General features: G+C 36.5%; 1 protein-coding gene across 21 annotated transcripts in view; it reads right to left on the bottom strand.

Moving 5' to 3' along the window:
- BTRC (beta-transducin repeat containing E3 ubiquitin protein ligase) overlaps nt 1–17,164 on the bottom strand; it is a 181,313-nt gene that overhangs the window by 91,912 nt on the left and 72,237 nt on the right. For 19 of the 21 annotated variants that reach the window (XM_039331200.1, XM_039331202.1, XM_039331194.1 and 16 more), the window contains one exon: nt 3,036–3,113. The exons of the other annotated variants lie outside the window; for them this stretch is intronic. In XM_039331200.1, the coding sequence (XP_039187134.1) occupies nt 3,036–3,113 (78 nt within the window). The remainder of the gene's footprint in view (nt 1–3,035; nt 3,114–17,164) is intronic. 21 annotated transcript variants of the gene reach the window in all.

Consider the following 17,164-nt stretch of genomic DNA (forward strand, 5'->3'; position numbering starts at 1 on the left):
CAAAAAGGCAGGAGAGTAATCAAGTTCATGGCAGCCCTGGACAGCTGCCCTGTGACCTAGGCCTGTTGACCTTTGCTATTCATCACTTTCCTTTAGAGTAGGAGGGCAGACTCTTCGGGAGTGACTTCACAATAGACAGCTACAATCCAACAACAATATGGTCCTTGCAAAAAGAAAGAGAAAACCCAGATGGTATTGCAATAAATTTACAAATCTTCATTCATGGCTCTGTTTAACACACCCCAAAGCCAAAAGCTCAAAGGTCCCTGGAGAGATTCCCCCTCATTGGCTTCTAAAGCCTAGCTCTCTTTCAAGGCTACTAAGAATCAATTCTTCAGAGAGGTAAAGCCCTTAAAATAACAAATGCTTGACCTAATCAATCTACCATTCAGATTTAACACTAAACGATAGGTACTGAAAACTAATTATGTTTTTGGCAAGAATGTTGAATTTAAAACAGAAACACACAGGTTAAAAGGGGCACTGAAACATTTGAGAAGTTCTTTCAAAAAGGCTACACACACGCATAAAACAGGATTCAAACCAGGAGTTGCATTCAATAATTCACACATTTATTTTTAAAATGAATCAGATTAGTCCCATGTGTGACCTGCTGGTCCATCTGTATTCACTGGACCTAATGGGCATTCTTTTCACACTAGGTTCAGTTTGAAGTATGAGACAGATAAATTTAGTTTAATTTTCAACAGATCAAGCTATCCATTTTCCAAACAGACCATCTGGATCAGCCTATTAAAATTAATTTATAACTTACTAGAGAAAGCATTTGTTTGTTAGCTAAACATAGTTGCCAAAAACTTTGGCCCCTTGTCATTGTTTTTTAAAACTTCACACACACAACACACATACACATCATATGCTGCATGCGTGTATACAGATTTTATCCCTAATCTCCCCTACACACACAAAAGACCTACATTTTCTTCTACTTTTAAACTAATAATTTCTCTTCTTTATTCCTTCTATTCAAGAGAAAATGAAAGCTGTCAAAATGAAGTCCCTCATACACTATCTTTCAACAATGATAATTCTTGCCAGAGCAAAGTTAATGTTCACTAGGATCCTTATAACTAACCTAATTCCTCTATTATTAATGCCTATCATTGTAGATCAGTCAACGGTAAGGACTTTCCACATTATTTAATCACTCTTCAATATAAGAGAAATATTATTTTACTTAATGAAGGGTTTGGTTAATTGATTAATCTTACTGAAGAGCTATTGTTTTATATGTAGCTTACGGTTGAATTGTGAAGTCTTTGGTGTTCTCTGAGCACTGATGTTACCTAGTTGGGTAATGAAATGTCTGCAAGCAAACAAACAAACTCAGAGAATACCAAGGACTCCACATTTTAAACAGCTATAGCTAAGAAAAAAGACATATTTTACAGGGCTGATGTGGTAGTCAGGGTTTTTGACTATATTTTTAAAACATGTTATTGCTGGATTAGCTTGGGTTAGATGATCTATGAGCTCTCAGCTTCTAGCAGCATCAATTGCACAGTTAAAATCTCTAATTTGGGAGTAAGAATACTGTGACAAAAATGTATATTAACTCTCCACATAGGTTAATACATCTAGTTTGCCACATAATCTTTGCCATTAAAGTTGCAACAGGAACAGCATAAATATGCTGATAATATAAATTGTCCCTGATTTAACTAATAGTTGTAGTGCAGACATAACACTCTTCTTTCTATATTGCAACAGAGTCCTGAGCAAAGAACACAAGAAACATCCCATCTATGGCCTGAATGAAAGTAGAATTACTTTCCCTAAAAGAACATGCTTCTTTATTCCTCCTAGATCAGCACTCCCCAACCTTTTTTGGCACCAGGGACCAGTTTTGTGGAAGGTAATTTTTCCACACACCAGGTGGAATGGTTTTAGTTTCATTCACTTGCCTGTCACTCACTTCCAGCTGTGTGATCCGGTTCCTAACAAGCCACAGACAGATACCAGTCCATAGCCAGGGGTTGGGGACCCCTGTCTTAGATCACTGCCTCTCAAAGACATAAACTGTAGATCAAATTAAATTAACCTTACTATTCCAAACATTAGTCAAATCATAATTTTACTTTCATGCAGTCCTGAAGTTTCTCAATAGTACTCGGCTAGTAGTTGGTATGTAGCCTCACCAAACACTATGTTTCTATGTATGTAACACAGTAATTGAAGGTTAAGGATATAGCATAACTACAGACAACCTGAGTGTACTGGGATCACTTAACTTTCCTTTCACTGAATTCAAACTGGGACCAGAAATATGTGACTTTTTACTCTGATGTACCTTTAATATTGAATAATTGAATGCTAATTAGTTGTTTACTTTAATTTTGTTTGAGATAATATCTATTTAAGAGGTTTTTTATTTTATTTATTTATTTATGAGACTTATATACCGCTTTAAGTGCAAGCACTCTCTAAGCGGTGTACACCAGTAAGCAATGTATATATATATTTACATTGCCCCCAACAATCTGGGTCCTTATTTTACCTACCCCGGAAGGATGGAAGGCTGAGTCAACCTTGAGCCGGTGAGATTTGAACCGCTGACCTGCTGAACACAGTCAGCTAAAGTGGCCTGCAGTACTGCACTCTAACTGCTGCGCCACCTCGGCTCAGGTTAAATAGGTTACAGAAGTCTGAATGGCTATGTTAAACATAAGATGGGAGACTGTTGCCAGGTGAAACCAGCAAATAAAATGACTACAATTTTATCTCTCCAATACACAAGGGACTGCTTTATAGACATTACTGAACCAGGTTAAGATCACAGGGAACAACTCCCAGACTGCTCTATAAAGATTATAGGTTATTTAGATATAGATTAGCTGCTAAAAGTCAGCTTCTGAAAAATACAGAATCTCTTCAAAATTAGCATAATGTTTCAAATTAAAAAGCTGGAACAAAATCATGTCTATTTTTATTTTATAGCTTTTCAGAAGAAAAGAATCCTAGCTGTTTCAAGTAAAGAGGTGGATAGTGTTTGTGAGTTTGAATCAATTTCATACCTGCCTGAGTGCATTCTTCTCGGGAATGATTTTTCTGGGAGGCTCATCATTATTACAATCTTCTCTTTCAGAGGAAGTCTATACAGAAAATAAAAATAAAAAAGTAATTTAAGTATTCCATTAAGCTGGCTACTTACATAATTAAATAAGCATTTATAATACAGGCAGTCCTCATTTAGCAACCACAATTCATTCTAGTGACAAGGTTGCTAAGAAAATCATGTGACTGAGAGAAAGAGATGTTGCAAAGATCACTGGTTGCTGCTGCCTCATTTAAATAAAGTTCTCCCATGCAGTGATGCCAAAATTATTCTCGTTCTGGTGTGCGTTGTTGTCAATAGAAGAAATTGGGCACAAGTGCATGATGCACTGGTTGGAAAATGATTTTATACTAACAGTTATTACCATCATATTTGGAAATGCTCAGTTAATAAGGCAATTATTACCTCATAAATGAGGACTACAGTATCTACCTGTGTTACAAATCAGAAATGTTTTCCAGCTTGTTCTTTCAAATTTCTACAATGCAAAATACTTATTCTTTTACATAACTAAACTGATATGTCTTACTCTGTGACAGTACAGGATTTAGTACACTGAGATCTCTTTTATGAAATTTAAATGAATGTAACAAAGTGGGCATCCTATAAAACAGAGGTTGGCTTTTTATGTAGCATTTGTGGGGCGTACAATCCAGTTTTTTTATTTAGCTAAATGGCATAGTACCTATCTGCCTGCTATTTTTTCCCCCCAGAAAATAAAATATACCTGTTTTCGGGTAAAATTCTGGTTCTTTCCCTATAGGTGACATTACAGCGTCATCACCCAAACCATGAAACCCTCAGTAGGCAAAATAGCCATATTTAAAAGTAAATCTCTTGTTTCTTTTGCAACCAACAGCAGATTTCTCCAATTCTCTATGCTTGCACAGTCTCCATCAGTGTAGTCATTAAAACATGCAACTGCTTTCATCTTACTAGTATTAGGGCAGCTGGTAGAAAAGATCATAGAAGTTAGTCAGAAGAAATAGTAAAACTGCCATTCTAGACTTGTAGATATTAACAGACTGTGTTCAACCATAGAGGCCTCTCAGTTGCTACCACTGATAATACTGTGATTGTAACAATCATAACAAAGATGATGAAAACAGTATCAGCATTTATTATAACAATATAAATTATAATGGGCTTCAGTGTTGCTTCTTGTTCATTTTTCTGCTCTTATCCCACCCTCCTCTGAGGATAGAGTACCTAGCATTATGTTGAACACTGAAATGAGTTCCTAATCTGAAAAAGGTTCTCTACTCATGATTTTTATATAAGAATGAATATGCATGTAAAAAAAATTGAACTTCAAGGTGGTTTTACTTAAATGGTCTGCTTGTCAGGTCAGCATAAGCTTGAACTAAGCTAGCTCCTACAATGGAAAACATGTTTTATACTACCAAGCCAAGCCACTGTATTATAGTACTAAATTATTCTGACATACCAGCTGTATCCAGTTCTTACCTAGCTCTGCCACTTGATTCTGTGAAGGTGCCACAAACTAAATCAACTAATGTTTTACCATTTAGCTTCTTCTTTCTTGTCCATGATACTGAGATGACTATATGATTATTTCTAGTCACTTATTTCCTAGCAACAAATGTTTGTTGTCTAAATGATACTAAAAAGCCATGAACAATTATAATTAACTGTATTGTGCTAATTTCTTTAATAATTTGGGAGGCCACATTTTAATTTTTTTCTGGTAGCTAAAAGTGAGATTAAAATGTTTGTAAATAACTAAAGTACACACTAATTTTTGATTGCATTAAAAATAAAAATTCCTACCCAAAACACCCATTTGGATAAAACCCAATAGACAACACAGTGTCTCAGTCATGATTCTTATAGTTTTAAGGACAATTTTAAGTCAGAAGAAAGGTAACTGCTGACATCATTCCATAAACACAGAAAATATGGGCTAGAAAGAATCAGATAGCAAGTAAGGATAGGAAAAGTTTACACATTACATTTTTAGGTTGATATTATAGTGTTAATGTGACTGGATTTTTTTTAAAACTTTAATTTTAGATCCTATTTTGTTTTGATTTCCTTCTAAGTTATATTACTAAGGGCCCTGGAATTCTACTGCCTTTATGTTGCCCACCCCAACATGCTTGAAGTTTACCAATTTCATCTTGAAACTAAACAGCTAATTTGAAGCCTTTGTTTTATTCATTATCTTTATAGGTGGCAAGACTAAGAGGTTGGCTGAACAAAGACCAGACAATGACTGCCAAGTGCATATGGTGGCTCACAGCTTGCTGTCACCCCATTCTACTGCACCAACACAGCAGACTATTAAAGAGGAGCGCTGCTCATGCACTTTTGTCAGCAAGTTAAGTTACGCTTGGCAAAGGCTGAAAAACTGGAAAACATTAAGCTCTGTAACGGCAGCAAAGATGGAACTCATTGCTTAGAAACTGGAAATCTTAGTGGACAACAAGCCTTAGAACATTTCCGAAATATAATTTCTATCAGAAACAATCCCAAGACAGAAAACAATTTTCAAATGCAAGTTGTCTTTTAGCTCAGTTACGCATCCTAAAAGTAAAATAAATATGCACATCTGTGATCAACACTTTCCACTGAATTGCTTGTTGACTTTCTTATAGCAATTTAAGAGGGCAAGGGCTAGATTTTTAATTCAGCAAGTCAATTATTTTTCAGAGCAAAAATTAAGAGATTGTTACTACCTTCTACTCTGCTGATAAGTAAAGAGATGTTTTGCAATGAAACACAAGGAAGTTCAAAAACTGTGATTCAATTATTTTTTATATACCCCATTCCTGTTGCTAAAACATTCTTCATTTCGAACATGCAATTTAGATAGAAAAGTCATTTTGTTATTGCTATTCTTAAAAAAATTAAATCAGAAATTATATTCTCTCTAATGTATGGATCATAGGATACCATGAATTATCAGATCTTCTGACTCAGTTTACCATATAACATGTGGTCTTTTGCTATTTTCCCCTACGTTTAACAATTCAGAAAAAAAGGCAATAATTAATGACATAGTCCCACATGACATCAATGAGTAGGGAATATTCTGAATTATTCTATAATTGCTAAATGATACTAAAAAAAGTAATGGGATGGTGTGGTTGATATTATTTTTATCTGCTTTAAGGAAGGCCTGGATAAATAAATGTAATATAATCATAAGAAAAACAGAGAAGAATGATTAATTTGTCTAACCTCTCTCCTTGGAAATTTTGTACTCTGATTTCAACCCTAGCATAGTACAAGATTAAAGATAAGAAAGCATCAGAAAATTTAAAGTAACCTAATTTTGTGAGAGATATGTTCTTCATTCTTATCTCAGTAAGCAGTAAGCAGGCAATACTTAAATAGCTACTTGCAAAGGGGTTTTTTTTTTTTTTTTGGTAATAGGGACCTAACAGGAACAGAGTTTTGAGAAAAGTCATTTGTTAGAGAATGCTTCACCTTGTATTAATGAACACAACAAATCTACCTGGCATGCAACCACCTCAACAACCATTGTACACAGTTCTCTCATGAAACTCAGTCACACCTCTCCAAAACATCCCTACATAGTTACAATGAAGAATCTGAATATGATAATTGTTGCATTAAATTCATCTGTTAGAATCAGAGGCAATAGATGGGATTAAAAGCCTTTCAGAATTATTAAAAATGTCTCTTGTCTCAAGCAATAATCTTGCCAATGGAGGTATAGAGGTTTTATTTCCTGAGGATGGGAAAAGTGGAGGCTTGCATTTGTTAGCACTATTAATAAACCATACAGATGCAGCACTTTTTGAAAAATCTATCTGTGTGTGAAAGCAAGAAACCATATACTGTATACACAGAGAGAGCTTCTTTATGCTTCCAAATCCTTAATCCTGTCTGGAACTGTCAGTGGGGGTTAATGGTAGCTTTGGATAAGAGAATTCCAATCTGGTTGGCAGATGGATAGGTTGGTTATAGCTGCATAACTATGTCTTGCCTACAGGCACAATTCAGAACACTGTTAAAGTAATATAAAGTCACTGTCAAGCTGAACCATTTGGATCGGTAGCAAGGAGAAATAATAATAAAAGGAGTTCATTTCTGGGCCTTGTATATTCATGCTAGTATGCAGAAACTGATTAATTGTCATCATGTGCTGGTCGGCTGCACCTCAGATTCCTACTTCTGGAGTAGATTTTGCATGCTAATATAATCATTTTCCCTCTTGAGACATTAGCAAATAATCAAATGAAAAACTGGATCATAATTTACTGAGATTCAGGCAATTCTCTATGCAAATTTGACTTGTTATTGCTGCTGCCTCGTTAATCTGAATGCCTTTGACAAACTCCTTTGATTTATGAACTCATGACAACTCCAATGTGTATATATTTTGCTAGATTGACATTATCATTAAGAGTGGGTGGACTGAGCTCATATGAATGGCTGATTTTATTCGCTGGTGTCGGCTGCTCAACAGCTGAGCATCTCCTTTGCACAAAGCCCCCAAGCACAAGGCTCTTCCCATCTACCCATCCATTCATCATCTCGATGTTAATTGGCCCAGGCTTTAAGCAAATTTTCAACACGATTTAAAGGCATGATGACACTGATTACTGACCCTCTGCCATACGGTGTCTATTGATTAACCTGACAGAGAGAGAGGATGAGCTTGAGGGGAAGTAAGTGTATGGGGATTTCAAAAGTGTGTATGTGTACATACACACATACAGTGTCTCTGTGTATGTAGGTATATACATATACATACATATATACATATATGCATACACATACACATGCAGATAAAATGTTTATCATTAGTCATTATCCCAGGAATAATCTTTAAAGCCTTGAAGGACTACACATACTAATTAAAATGCAGGCTGCTTTGAGAGAATAAATATCATGTCAAATATCATATTAGACTGTAGAAGCAGACAAAACTAAATGATAGAATTAACTGTGTCTAGTCATCATGAGCACTACTGGTATACAGAAGTGAAAATCAGCAACAGCACAATCAGCTCACAGTTAATTCCTTAAGTAATTCCTTTAAAGGACAATTAAAGAGATACAATACAATATTCCAGACACTTTGATAAACTCACATTTGATCTTTCAATACAGAAGAGGGTTTGGGGGAGGGAATCTAAGTTGAATTTCACCATTGTATGGGACAGTGTAAGCAAGGACTGGAAAATTCATTTGAATTACCTTGTGACTCTGCCCATAGCACACATTTAAGAGGAAGGGGAAATAAATACTAATTTAATAGTTGCAGAAGAGTAAAGTTACTACAGTCTTGTTACTGTAAAGGGACTATCAACCTCTCAGTTTCTTTTTTTCTTTTTTCTTTTCTTTTTTGAGGAAGAAAATAACATTTATTTTAAACCCCAAAACATGTATAAGATGCATGAGAAAGTATACATGGGTTAAGTATTGAAACAAAGCATTATGTGAGCATTGGCAGTTTATAAATTTCAAAAAATATTGACCTGAAAAATTGATAGATGTGTGACATAATCTTTGCAATGCTTGAAATTTCCGAAGAATGAGAATATAGATAAAACATCTCCAAATCATAAAACTAGTACAAGTTGAAGAAAATGGTTTGAACAGTAGAGTTCTTCAGTGAGAACATGTAAACAAACTATGTAATTCATTATCATAAAGTATGATAATCCCCAACTTTGAATTGTGAATTGTGAAATCAAGAAGAGTGGGAGAGGCAGGAGAAAATGGGGAAAATATTTTTCTCTGAAGCATTTTTTTTTTGCTGTAAGAACTGAATAAATTTAAGAATGTTACTAATATTTAAAAGTTATACATTAAAATGTTACAAAAAATGTTCTTATGTTACTATCCAGCCTTTACTACCCAAAGTAATTTCTAAAACTATATAATAGAAATGTTTTACGTAAACCTATTTACAAAGAGACTCCTTACAACACATATATATTATGTATAATCATTTATTTATCCTATGGTTATTGAATGTTAATATACTCCCTATATCTCTAAGTGGTCAGAGATAAACACAAATATTGGCTGGAAAATAGTCACTAGATCAGGGGTCTTCAACCATGGCAACTTTAAGACTTGTGGACTTTAACTCCCAAAATTCCTCAGCCAGCTATTCTGGGAGTTGACGTCCACAAGTCTTAAAGTTGCCAAGGTTGAGCACCTCTGCACTAGATTACAGCTAGCTTGTCCAGAGCATCAGGAAGATGTTTGGGACAAGACTGAGCTGCACTTGTGGCATACAAACCAAAATGGGCCAAATGTGTCCTTATAATTAGCAGGGAATGCTGATCTTGGCAAAGACACATCTAATGCTGCTAACCTAGTGTATTAGCTAACCTAATACAAAAGTATTACACAAAAGTTTAATTCCCAGCCATGATAGGTAATGGAAGTCAATTATCTGTCACCTTACCAGCCAATAACCACAGCATATAAAAGACTGCACTTTGGAATTTAAGAAGAGTAAATGAATTAATCAATGAAGAAACTATAGATAACAACTGTGAAATCAAGAAGAAATACAGAATTGAAGAACACACAGAGAAAAACCTAAGGTTTAGGTATAGTTATAAAAGACTAATTTATGATAAAATATAAATTGGAGTCATCTAATTATTACCAGTATATGTCAACGGAAGAATCTATATAGGCTGGTAATACAGGTGGTCCTTGTCTTACAAACATTCATTTAGTGATTATTCAAAGTTAAAAGTGTACTGGGAAAAGTGACTTATGACCGTTTTTCACATTTACAACTGTTGCAGCATCCCTGTGATCATGTGATCAAAATTTGGACACTTGGCAACTTGCATGTATTTATTATGATGGTTGCAGTGCCTAGAGTCATGTGATCATCTTTGTGACCTCTGACAAGCAAAGTCGGGAAGCCAGATTCACTTAACAACCATGTTACCAACAACTGCAGTGTTTCACTTAACAACTGTGGCAAGAAAGGAGGCATTATATTGGCAAGAAATAAAGCAATTTTAAAAATCTTCCCAAAAACATTTTTTGAAACAAAACTTAATTACTAAGCTGAAGGGTCCTTCAATTTAAAAGATGTTATTTGCGTAAGTAAATAAGAGCCATAGAACATAATTTCAGTGACTTTTACTTACGTAAGTAAATAAGAATCTTAGAATATAATTTTCCACAATTAAGCAAAGAACAATTGCTTTTTTCTAATCAGGACATTTAATTATTTTTGTTAATTCAGACTACTGTACTAGAGCTGTTTCATAATATTTCTTAATAAGAGGTTAGATTACTGTAAAAACCTAAAGGTCATTACGGCATATCAGTTTCTAAAATGAAATATCCTTTTTAAAATCCTCTTCATCTTCCATTTTTTTTTAGCAGAAGGGCCTAATATTCTATTTACCAGTACTTATTTAAAATCACATGCTAGGAAAAGCAAAAGGCCCAAAAAACTATTGAATTTAAGTTACAACTATTGTTGGTAAAAGTGCAAATACCCAAATCCCAATTTGCAGCTTAGTTTAAACTTGGAACAGTAGTAATACAACAATGTAGCAAATCAACTGGAACTAGTTTTTGTTCATTTGATCCGCTGCAATTGTTTTGCATTACAAATGAGTATTTTTAAAATGCTATGACCTAGGAGATAGAATAATAAAATTTAAAAATGAAACGCAATGAAATTTAAGACTTTTTCTGACTACTGTTGTTTTTCTTGTACATGTTGTTTTTCTTGTACAGCAGAAAGCAGGGTTAAGGATCTATACTACAATGCCAAGAGACATTCAAAAACATTTTTCTAGAATTAACAAGAGGCAATAAGGTTCAAGAGACCTGAGGAAACTTAAGAAAAACTTTGCATTAATGTTCTGTATTCACATGTTCATAGTCTCTTCTTAGTATTTATTATGCCTTCATCTGCAGGAGAACAGCAGGTACTCAATTAATGTACTATCAGGTTTGCTAGTTTCATTACACCTTTTGTGTCATAATCACAAAGATTAGTTAACTTTGTTATCTATTATATGACCTTAGATGTTATTATCTTTTAAAATAACCGAACCCTCCTTTCCAACTCTGTTTATAAAATATATAATCATAATTCACAGATTATAGTTGTCCATATGATGGTTTATCTCTAGTTCAATACAGTACACAAATCTATTCACTGTGATTTATAAAATAAAATGGTCAGTCCTAGGAGAGATCAATCCTGACTGCTCTTTAGAAGGCCAGATCCTGAAGTTGAAACTCAAGTACTTTGGCCACCTAATGAGAAGGAAGGACTCACTGGAGAAGGGCCTAATGCTGGGAAAGATTGAGGGCAATAGAAGAAGGGGACGACAGAGAATGAGATGGCTGGATGGAGTCACTGAAGCAGTAGGTATGAATTTAAATGGACTCCAGAAGATGGTAGAGGACAGGAAGACCTGGAGGAACATTGTCCATGGGGTCGCGATGGGTCGGACACGACTTCGCAATTAACAACAATTAACAACAACAAGGTTTGAAATATGCATCACTGTAGAACTTAGATCTAGAAACATCTAAACCTCGTGATTCAAGATCAGGTGTCTATTCCAATTTGTTCCTAATCAGTATTACTCCCTTGCAGAGCTCCAAGTTTCTTATGGACTGCTATTGCAAATAAATTACTTGAGGAGGGGTTCTTTCAGATTACTATATCGCAAGTTTCTTTAGAATGTTCCCTGGTATCCTGCTATTTCAATTCTATTTTGTATAAAACAGTTGAATCACAGTGGAAGCTGAAGTCTGAAATGCTGTCCTGAATAGCAAGATAGTACAACCTAAATTTGATCTATAGCTCCCATTTTTCTTTTCTATTTGAGATCCTCCAAATAGTGAGATAGACTTGCAGGCATCTGAGCCATCTTCCTATTTAGTTTTTTTTCCTACTAAGCAAAACTATCTTTTTCCTATGTGAAATGTACAGATTTCAAGTCATTATTAGCCATCACTGAATTAATAAAGATACTTTTGTTGCTTACTGGCATGAGTATCAGAAAAAAATTCCAGAAAGTTGGTTCAAGGTCAAGGATAGGCAACCTTGGCTCTTTTATGACTGGTGGACTTCAACTCCCAGAATTCCTGAGCCAGCAGGGAGTTGAAGTCCACTAGTCATAAAAGACCCAAGGTTGCCTACCAGTTCTAGGTAATTATATAGAGTCCTCAACATACATACATTCATTTAGTGATTGTTCAAAATTACAACAGCACTAAAAAGTGACTTATGACCAGTCTTCATACTTATGACCATTGCAGCATCCCCATAGGCATACAATCAAAATTTAGGCACTTGACAAGTGCATGTATTTATGACAGCTGCACTGTCCTGGAGTCATGTGATCACCATTTGTAACCTTCCCAGCTGGTTTCCGACAAGCAAAGTCAATGGGGGAAGCCTGATTAATTTAACTACTGCCTGATTCGCTTAATAACTCCAGTGATTTGCTTAACAACTGTGGCAAAAGAGGTTGTAAAATGGGGCCTGATTCATTTAACAACTGTCTTGCTTAACAAAAGAAATTTTGGACTCAGTTGTGATCATAAGTCGAGGACTATCCATAGACAATGCATTCCTGTTCAACTACAAAATAGAACTCTTACTGAATTCACAATATCTATTGAAACAGTCATTTATATTCATCAAAAAACCACGAAGGAATGTAAAATACCGAGACAAATACTTAGAACATAAGTATTGAAAAAGTAGTATTAAGATATTATAACTAGAAAGTAAGAAAGGTCATTAATATAACTAGAGGTAGTTCGCAACTTACAGTCATTCTTTTATCAACTATTCAAAGTTATGATAGCGCTGAAAAAAAAACCCCTTACAACTGGTCCTCATACTTATAGATGTCCCAGTGGTCACATCATGATCAAAATTCAGGCCCTTTGGCAACTGGCATGTTTTTATGATGGGATCATTTGACCTTCCCAGGGACTTCTGACAAGCAAAGTGAATGGAGGAATCATTTCAAGAAAAAAAATATGGTAATATTATACTGAGTGTGGAACAAGATCCCATGTTCATCAAATAATGGTGGCTATCCCAGCCACTTACTAGATCATAATCTTACAAATATAAACTTTGAATAACAGAAGTCTCACTTTGGAATACAAGCAAGCAAGAGCTTGAAGAGCAACCATTGTTTCCTCATTAGCAGTCATAAACGTAAGAGTTTTTCTATGAATCCTTCAAAGAACTGCAGCAAAGAATGTAGAACATAGTAGTTCTTATTCACATAGTTAGATTTTTAGTTTCTATCGGAAAGAAAACAACTTTAAGCCGTGGTATATTAAAAGCCACTATTCATTCTATCTTGCTTGGACATGAGTGGCCTACTAAATTTACAACATATCTGTTTTAGTTAACTGTTTTATTTAACTTCTGAACAGGGAGGGGACCAGGAGAAAAGCAAAATGTACTTAAATGCTGGGCTTCCCCCCCCCCACCTTGGGCTGAATGCCTTTCATCCAATAAGGCATTCAAAGCAGTGACCCAGCAAATAGATTGAAAAAGCAATCTTCCATCTGAGTGCCACATTATCCTTCCTATTCAGTATTCTCTATGAGTGATCTCAATCAAGTGGATGTGTGTGTAAGAGACAGCGCAGCCCATTGCTGGGTTAATTAAACATTTGACTTTAACACCATCCCATCATTAAGCAAATAAAAAGAGATAACTCAAATCACACTTCATATACAAAATACACAACACACATCAAAAATTTAGAGAACCCCTACCCCCTTGAGAAGTTTTGTCAGGAAAATAATCAGTTTAAATCCTTGCTGGTTTATCAATTATTCCATTGATTAAAATGGGACAATTATGCAAGAGACTAGATTGCCATATGGGATCAACATCAAAGAAAGGCTAAAAATTAGTTTGGAAACATGAAGAGATGAATATGAACTATTATAACTTACTTGAGATACACAAACAGGAAAATTTATGTTTTGCTTGTTTTGACGTATTACATGTTTATTTTAATTATTTTTGAATGCATATCATGGAAGCCAGGCACGTGTCTCTACATTTTCATAAAGAAACATTATATTTTATTGACAATGATTAAACAATTGAACAATGATGCACATTTTCACATAATTCTTTATTGAACTAATGTACAAACAACTTACAATTATGGCCACAGACATTTCTTCTTCATCATCTGCATAACGTATATCTGAGGACTAAGGCATCTACGTAAATTTGGGAATAAGGAGATTTATTTTATTCTCTGAATTCTTATCTTAGAATGATTATTTCTAGAAAAATATTGTTTGTTAAAAGTTTCTACTTCAAACTTTTAAACTCACATAAATATTGAAATAAATAGAGGGTTAAAAATGTCTATGAGTTTATGGCAGTGGTTCTCAACCTTTCTAATGCCATGACCCCATAATACAGTTCTCCATGTTGTGGTGACCCCCAACCACTTATACATCACCGGGTGCCAGGAACATGGCCAAAGAAAAGGGGGAAAAAATGGCGGACAGCCTTGTTTGGCGACCCCCGTGAAATGGTCATTCGACCCCAAATGGGGTCCCGACCCACAGGTTGAGAACCACTGGTTTATGGGGTAAAATACCGTATTTTCCGGCGTATAAGACGACTTTCTAAACCATGAAAATCTTCTCAAAAGTTGGGGTCATCTTACACGCCCAATCATCTTATACGCCGGAAAATACCCGCATGTGTGTCGGAGTCCAGCTGGCTGGGCCGGGAGGGGAGAAACGGCACCTTCCGAGTGGGAGCTGGCGCTCCAGCCATGCCCCTCTTGCGTGCTATGGGCTGAGTGGCGTGGAAAGGGGCTCCTGCGACCCCACCACTGTGATGGTGCTGAGGCTGGAGGGGTGGGCAGGTCCCGGGGGGCGGCTGGGAGAGGGCAAGAGGTGCTGGGATGAGGATGGGGGGCTCCAGGTTGGCGGGTGTGAGAGTGCAGCCGGCGGCTCCAAGGCGTGCAGATCCTCCGCACAGCTTTCGAGGCCCCAGATGTGCCGCCATTTGGTTCTCCACCAGGCTCTCTGCCAGAGCCTCCCCCCCTCCCCGGGCAATTGTGCAGAACTGCTTGTGCGTCCTTGGCAGCGCCTCTCCCCTTCAATCTCCTTCCTTCTCCATCTCCATCCCTTGGCTCCCGGGAGGTGAGTGGAGGGCAGGTCAGAGAAGAAGCCGGGAGCAAGTCAGGCTGTTTCTTTTCCTCCGCGGTGTGGAAGCAGTGAAGGGACGAGGCTGAAACATGTCGGCTGCTGCTGCATATTCATTCTTTCTCTCCCCAAATGTTCTTATCCTTACGCTGCATGATTTTGTTATGTGCTCCTGGCTACTTTCCTTCGTGACCAGAGGCAAGCTCGTTTGACCACAGCCAAGATATAGTGAAAGCCTTTTGCTTTGTTTATTGCACTAAGTGGAAGAAAAGGTTTCAAAGCTTGGTTCTCTTCAAAGTTTTAATCGTCCACGCAGCTTCCAAGGCCCCGGATGTGCTGCTGCTTGGCTCTCCACCAAGCTCTGCCAGAGCCTCACCCCCTCCCTGAGCAATTGTACGGAGCTGTTTGTGCGTCCTTGGCAGCGCCTCCCCCCTTCTCTCTCCTTCCTTCCTTCCTTCCTTCCTTCCTTCCTTCCTTCCTTCCTTCCTTCCTTCCTTCCTTCCTTCCTTCCTTCCTTCCTTCCTTCCCCCTTCAATCGGCTTCCTTGTCCATCTCCTTCCTTTCCCCTTCAATCTCCTTCCTTGTCCATCTCCTTCCTTTCTCCTTCAATCTCCTTCCTTTTCCCTTCAATCTTCCTTCCTTCCTTCCTTTCCCCTTCAATCTCCTTCTTTCTCCATCTCCTTCCTTTCCCCTCCAATCTTCCTTCCTTCCTTTCCCCTTCAATCTCCTTCCTTTCCCCTCCAATCTTCCTTCCTTCCATCTCCATCCCTTCCCCTTCAATCTCTCTCTCCTTCCTTCCTTCCTTTCCCCTTCAATCTCCTTCCTTCTCCATCTACTTCCTTTCCCCTTCAATCTTCCTTCCTTCCTTCCCCTTCCCTCCCTCCCAACATTTTTGAGCAAGGAAGAGTAAGCTTCTCCAGCGAGCATTGCTACCATATTTTCTGACGTATAAGATGACTTTCTAAACCATGAAAATCTTCTCAAAAGTTGGGGGTTGTCTTATAAGCCCAGTCGTCTTATACGCTGGAAAATACGATAAGTATCGTTAAAGAATAAACATTATATTGATATATTGTATATCCTAAGAAATGTTTTTTTGTTAATTTGCCTTAGATACGTAATTATCAAGAAAACCTTTGAAGATATATAGATACCAAGGAATTATCTGAACTGCAACTTCCATATGAAAATTGGGTGGTGAATTTTTTTTTAGTTTTTTTGATGTTCAATTTTATTACTTTCACTCACATTTTTCTTTTGGAGCTGCATGCATAGAAATTTACTTCAAAAGCCATAATGGCAAAATTAGAAAATTATTACCTAATCTCTTTTATACCAAAGACCTAGTTTTTTTTTCTTTTAATCAGAATTCAGTTGTTTTTTTTCAGCATTTAAGGCTACAAGACATATTGAAAAAATTTGGAATTGGACCTTTAGGTTTGATTCCTGTTCATATAAACAAGTGACACTTTGGGATGATTCTAATTTAACATTTACAGGTAAATGTTATTCTGTGGTAGCTGTTGAATATTTGGGCAGAAAATGGTATTACAATTCTTGTCCAGCTTATACGTAGTACTTGACTTATGACCATTCTTTTAAAGTTATGACCATTTAAAGTTAAGACAGTACTGACAAAAGTTACTTATAACCAACCTTCATACTTATAACCATCACTGTGTCCATGTAATCATGTGATCAAAATTCAGGAACTTGACAACTATCATGTATTTACAATAGTTGCAGTGTCCCAGAGTCATGTGATTGTCATTTGCAACTATCCCAAGGGATTTTCCAGCAAAGTCAATGGGGGAAATCTGGTTCACTTAATCTACAAAAAAGTTGTCAAATTGGATGCAACTCAATTAACAATCACATTGCTTAGTCCCAGTTATGCCTGCAAGTTGAGGACTAACCATATTAATGATTCCT

The sequence above is a fragment of the Crotalus tigris genome, unplaced genomic scaffold (genome assembly GCF_016545835.1).
Source record: "Crotalus tigris isolate CLP2741 ecotype Arizona unplaced genomic scaffold, ASM1654583v1 scf7180000024434.2432810, whole genome shotgun sequence".
In the NCBI taxonomy this organism is placed as follows: Eukaryota; Metazoa; Chordata; class Lepidosauria; order Squamata; family Viperidae; genus Crotalus; species Crotalus tigris.